Source organism: Rousettus aegyptiacus, unplaced genomic scaffold (assembly GCF_014176215.1).
Source record: "Rousettus aegyptiacus isolate mRouAeg1 unplaced genomic scaffold, mRouAeg1.p scaffold_m13_p_2, whole genome shotgun sequence".
Classification (NCBI taxonomy): Eukaryota; Metazoa; Chordata; class Mammalia; order Chiroptera; family Pteropodidae; genus Rousettus; species Rousettus aegyptiacus.
In genome coordinates, this window is record NW_023416295.1 from 120,589,605 (window position 1) to 120,595,864 (window position 6,260).

Sequence of the window (6,260 nt, forward strand, 5' to 3'; positions counted from 1 at the left end):
ACAAGAAGAAAACTGAAAAATACACAAATACATGGAGGCTAAATAACATGCTACTGAACAATAAATGGGTTAACAATGAGATCAAAGAAGAAATCAAAATATATCTTAAGAAAAACGAAAATAAAAACACAACCCAAAAATCTATTGGTCACAGTCAAAGCAGTTCCAAGAGGGAAATTTATAGTAATACAAGCCTACCTCAAGGAACAAGAAAGATCCCAAATAAACAATCTATCCTTACCCCTAAAGTAACTAGAAACAGAACAAACAAAGCCTAAAGTGAGTAAGATGGAAATAATAAAGATTAGAGTGGAAATAAATGAGTCTAAAAAGATAATACAAAAGATCTTGGTAGTTTGAAACAGGAGCTGGTTCTTTGAAAAGAAAAATGAAGTTAATAAACCTGTAACCAAACTCATCAAACTCATCAAATAAAATGGGAAATGAGGAAAATGATAATGACACAGGGATTAAAAGTTAATGTAAAATGTTAGTATAGCCAAAATACTTTCGATGTTGTAAACATTCTTTTTACCCCCATGGAAACACTGAATACAGTAGTGTAACTCATTACTACTGATTCTAACAATAAAACACAGTACCAGAGAGCCATAATAATATTTAAATTACAATAATGAGAGAATCCAAAGGGCCAGCTTGAGGCCTGTTATGTGAAGTCTTATGTGGAGACTTGCCTTCTTAAATAATCTTTCAGTATAAATTTTTGAAAAGTGTGAGTAGTTCGGAGGATAATTTCAAGTTTTTCAAGAACTCTTGGCTAATATATTTCAAAGGAAAACAAGTGTCCCATATTCTTATTTCTATTAACTACCAAACACTCAGGAAGAAAAGTGATCACCTTAGATATGGGGGAAGACATGCTCCAAAATATTAATGATTTTAGTCCATTTCTACTCTTGGAAGTCTAAATAATGTATCCTGTATTTTTAGGTAGTTTTATTTTATTGGAAAATCAGGAAAGGAGAATTATGAATTACAAAACCGCCCACATTCGTGGTTCTGCTTGAAACGATATAGTGAACCCACAAGTATGAATTACAAATACTGTAATAAAGATACATGCAGAAAGCGAGTAGGGTCAACACTTTAAGAAACTCCTAAACTATAGACGTCCATATTTGCAACAGGAAAATCAAAATTTTAAATTATTTTTATAGCCACAAAGTAACAAAAAAAGTAGAATTTGTACAAGAAAATTGGAGTTCCAGCCTTTTTCCTAAGTGTGGCACCTTAGTCAAACCACTTAACAAGGCCTTACCTTTCATTAGGTTAATGCTCTGGAGGGTTCTTGGGAAAATAAGATAGGGAACATTCAAACCCTATGAAGAGCCAATTACTAGCAAACCAGGAAAGCATCCATTCATTTAACTAATACTGTATCCAATGACCAATCACTGTGTGTCAGGTACTAAGCAGAACCCTGGGGATACAGCAATCAACATGACATTCAAACTGCCACAAACGGGCTTTGTGTTCATTCCCTTTATAACCACCATACAAGTTTTTAACACTTTTTGGAAAAAAAAAAAAGAGGATATCAACATAAAATAAGAACTGTAATAACAGTTGTGTTATATCTGTAAAATTTTTGTTATTGTTGGCGACAGAAAAACGTTGGGCTATGTTCCTTTGCTTGGCAAAAGAAGAAAGAAATTTCTCACCCCCTCCCTCCTCTCCCCATCCTGCATTTACCACAAACATCTTGCTTTCTCTGGATATTTTCAAGAGTTCTAGAAACTGCATTTTCCTGGCTTTTCCACCAGGTGGTTCAGCACCAAAAAAATCACTATTATCAATAATAGATCTTTATGGCAACGCCTCTCTTTCCACCTCTCTAGAGAAAAGATAAATTTCACTATCACACTTTATGTCAGAGTGCATACCTTATTCTTAGAATCACCAGCATACTGAAATGAAAAAGGCTTATCTAACCTTAGGTAAAAAATGTTCTACGAGAGTGCCTTGCTTTATATTTATAAATTCTACCTTCTTAATTCACAAATCTTATTAGGAATGTAACAGATTCAATCAACTCTTTAAATAAACTAAAATACCTACTAAAATTCAGAGTGTGGAACATTTTCTCCACCTACAAACAAGTCCTATAACTCAGCACTTAGCATGTGTTATGTTAGAAGGGGAAATACAGAAGTAATGAACCTTCAGAATACATATTAAATTCTTCAAGCAAAGAACTAGGTCTTACTATCCTGATTTTCGGCACGATACTTCAAAATACCTATTAATGTGAGATTAAATCTAAATGCTAAATAACATGAGTATAATATATATGCTAGATGAATATTATATAAATGAGTATAACCGAACATCATACATGTGTAAACCGAGAAAAAAAATACATGTTTTTACTTTTTAAAGCACTAAAGCATTCTCAGACCATTCCAACCTATTTTGGCCCTTGTGAAGAAGTACCTCACACCTGGATAATCCAAGAATCAGTTAAGTTTTGTGGAGATCGCTAGCCAACTCTGGAATAGACTTCAAACCAGCACAACCATCTCTGACAAGTTTCGGTCAAATTGTAAAATGATAAGAGCAACATGAGTGGAAGGAGAAAATACAAAGCAGAAAATGGAAAGAAAGGGGAGAGGCCACAAAAAAAAAAAGAAAAGTGAAAAAAGCATAAGAAAATACAATTTTTCCATAACAGGTTGGGGGAAGCAGGGTATTTCTAATTTCCAAACTTCAAGGCCAACTCTCACCATTAGAATACACCCTAATGAAAATAAGAGCTCACTTACTATGGACTGAATGTTTGCGACCCCTCAAAATTCACATGGTGAAGCCCTTGAGGGATAGTATTTGGAGGTGGAGACTTTGGGAAGTAATTAGGTCAAGAGGGTGGCCCCCATTATGGGATTAGTGTCCTTATAAGACAAAGAGAGGTAGCCCTTATTCCATGCAAGGACACTGAAGGAAGTCAAGGAAGGAGTCCTCGCCAGAACTCAGCCATGAGGGCACCCAGATCTCTGACTTCCAGTCTCCAGAACTGTAAGAAACAAATAATCGTTTAAGTCGCCAAGTCCACAGTATTTGTTACAGCAGACCCAGATGACGAAGACATCTCTTGAAGTGAATATTAAGTGGTGCGGCCTTAAGACGTAGAAACAATAAAGAGGGGAGCACTTCACTCAGGATCATCTGGACTTTACTCAGGATCACCTGCTACTGAATAAAGGCACCTGACTTCACTCTTGCCTTTCGCTGTTCCTCTCCCCATTCTGGTTTGGGAGTAAAGAGGTTTTAAAAGACTAGAACCTCCAAATCAAAAAAAGAAAAGAAAAAGAAATTTGACCTCAGAAAGTGGTTAAAGAAACTTAAAAGGTCTGGCAAGGAAATCCTAGCACATTACTTGTCCTCACTCCTCCCAAAACTCATCATCCGGCCCTGAACGATTTTCCTTGCTTCTAGTCTCCAGGACCAAATCTGACGGCAATGTTGGTGCGCGCCTGTTGTTTTTTTTTAAGAGCAACCAATTTGTTCCATTACAGCCTTCCCTAATCTGATGTGAGCCTGGCTGGGTTGGCAGGGCTTCCTGGTGTGGCTCCAGGACCAGGAGGCCGCGGGGCTCAAGCGCCAGACTTAGAAGTCCAGCCCAAGTGTCCCGTTTGGGGAAAGCCTCCCTGAAAAACACGGTCACGGTCAGCGAAATTGGCCCAAGTTCTCTTCCCATCTCTTCCCAAGTCATGCTTCCCACAGAATGCTTCCTCCAAAAAAGGAAGAAACCGGCCTAAGGCTCAGCTATCGCCCGCTAGTATTTACCTAGTCCCGGAACTTATTTGCAAAACATTCAAGGCGCCTATAAACTTGACTTTACAGGAAACGCACCACCTGGACTCCCGCAGTAAAGATTTAGTGAGCGCCTACTATCATCAGGCCCCGCGTTTCTCAGCGATCCCCCCCAACACACAGATGAGGCGCCTGGACCCCAAAGGTGGACGAGGCCAGGTCACCACGGCCACGCCTGGCTATTACGCGGCCCCTTAAGCCGTTCGAGGGGCCACAGGCCACCGAACTGACCAATAAAAAGGGCCCGAGCGAGGACGCGGCCGTTGCCCCTGGGGGGGCGGAAGGGGAGGCGGTGGGACGAAGTGAGTCCTGGGACGCAGGGGAAACGCCGGGAGCGGCCCGGGGACGCCTCCTGGCTGAGAAGAGCCCCCCAGCAGCGGCCGCCCGAGACGGAGCCGCAGAGGCCATCTGGCACGGAAGGCAGGGGCCGGCCTCAGCCTCCCCGCCCTTCCTCCTTTCCTCGCCTGGGGCGCCCCCAACGCAAGCCCGCACGCCCACATGCACTAGCTCAAGCAAGGCACGACCCCGGCATCCAAAAAGGGAGAAGCCACGTCTCGGCGGCCCCCTCCTTTTTCCCTGCGAGCATCCTCGCCCCGCGGAGACACGTGGCATCGGGCTCCAGCCGCGCGCACCACTCACTTGCTGGCCGGAGCGGGGCTTGCCCTGGGGCGCTCTCCTGAAGAAGGAGGTCCTGGCGGTGAAGAAGAAGTCCTCGGCGTCCTCCTCCAGGCTGCTGTAGCCGCTGCTCATGCTGCTGGTCCCGTCGCGCGCGGGCAGCCTCCCCGGGGCGCAGGCGGCCAGGCAGGGGGTGCCGTGCCCGCCCGCCCCGCGAGGTTCCCGGCGCGCGGCCCCGAGCCGCCGGCGGGCCGTCCTGCTGCAGCTGCGACCGCCGCTCAATCCGGCCGTCCCGGCCCCTCCCGCCGCCTCCCCGCTGGTCTGCGGGCGCGGCCGGGGCCTTGGAGAGCCTGGCGACCCCGCCTCCCGCGGCCCCGCCCCCGCCCCGCGTGGCCCTCGGGGTGCGGCTCGCGGCACGCCCCCGTGAGTCGCAGGTCCGGGCGCGCGGCCCGCCTCCCCGGGCGCGCTGGTCTTCCCTTACAGCGGCTGTAGAACCGGGGAAACCCGGTTCGATGACTGCGTCTGGTGGAGCTGCGCTCGGAGTCGCTCCCCCAGCCTTCCGGAAACTGATCAGTCCACCCTCCCCCCGCTCTGCTAGCTCGGGTTTTGGGGAGGGCCAGAGCACAGCAGGGAACTTTCTCCGCTGTCACCACACCGTTCGCCCCCACCCCGGGTGCAGCGGGTGGCGGTGGAGATTGCCCGGCCGAGGGGCCCCCAGATCCTCGGGCGTTCTGCAGCGGTTTTGCGTTGTGCAGAGCCCGGGCAGCTCGCCCCTCCAGGAGGGTTAACTTAAAAGTTAGCGGAGATTAGTGGGGAGGTAACGACTGGGTTGAGTTTATTCTAATGAAAACATCCTGTTAATTCAGTTGAACTTCGGTCTTTTCCTGTCGCCCTTCTCTCTAGCAAGGGTTCATTACCAGATATGATCTTAGAGGCCACTTGGTGCAAAGGGGAATGAACTAGTTCTATAGTTCGAGTACTTATTAATTAAATGTGATTTCTAAATGCCGCCTCCCACAATCCACTTGTAACCGACAAGGCATGGTTTGGTGATTGAGTAAAGGGTTCAGGGAATTCTATTCTCCTACCAAAAAAGGGGGGAGGGGGAGTCCATATATTCTGAAATCCTTCCAGTCAGGTAAATCGCTTTTAAAATGCAAATTTTCCCTCCGAGCCACCTATGACTGCCAGTCATTTACACCTTACTGTTATTGAATTTATTTAAATCACACTAATTTCCTTGCGGAGATCCTGACAGATAGTTTTGACGCTTCATTCAGCGCTGCTCTGGTGAGCGGACTTGGGGAGAGATTTCATTAGGAGGGGAAGAGAGGGATTAGGAAACAAACTTTTCACCCATTATAGCTAAACCTTCTTGCATTATCTCTAATCCTCAAAACAACTCTATAAGGTAGATAGTATTATTTCATGCTCATTTTACACCTAGAGCAGATGAGGCTTAAAAAGAGAAAGATAACTGTAGGTGATGGGGCTGGGCACATTCTGATCTGAAGTATTTCAGATGCCCTTCTAGGTCCTCTGCTTGGTCCCTGGTCGGTGGGAGGGAGAGCTAGACGGCAGACGATGGGAAGGAGGGAACTGGCTCATGAATCATCCTATCCCCAGCTGAAAGCAGTCTTGCAAGCCTGCTCTCCCTTCTTTCAGGCTTATTCATTCACGTATCCAGCTTTTAAACTTGTGTCTTAACCCCAAATGATTCACAACAACTCTATCAGGCAGGCCTTGCAGTTGCAACCCATTTTAAAGACCCTGCAACATACAAGCCTTCCAAGTGAGGGGAAGCAAAGTCTGCC

General features: G+C 45.9%; 1 protein-coding gene across 2 annotated transcripts in view; it reads right to left on the reverse strand.

The window, feature by feature from the left end:
• The window catches only part of RASSF3 (Ras association domain family member 3), a 65,805-nt gene extending 61,054 nt beyond the window's left edge, over window positions 1-4,751 (reverse strand). The window contains exon 1 of one of the 2 annotated variants that reach the window (XM_016139907.2): window positions 4,471-4,751. In XM_016139907.2, coding sequence (XP_015995393.1) covers window positions 4,471-4,581 — 111 coding nt within the window. In that variant the 5' untranslated portion in view covers window positions 4,582-4,751. The remainder of the gene's footprint in view (window positions 1-4,470) is intronic. The other variant, XM_016139906.2, reaches the window with a different exon arrangement.
• Window positions 4,752-6,260: the final 1,509 nt, after the last annotated feature.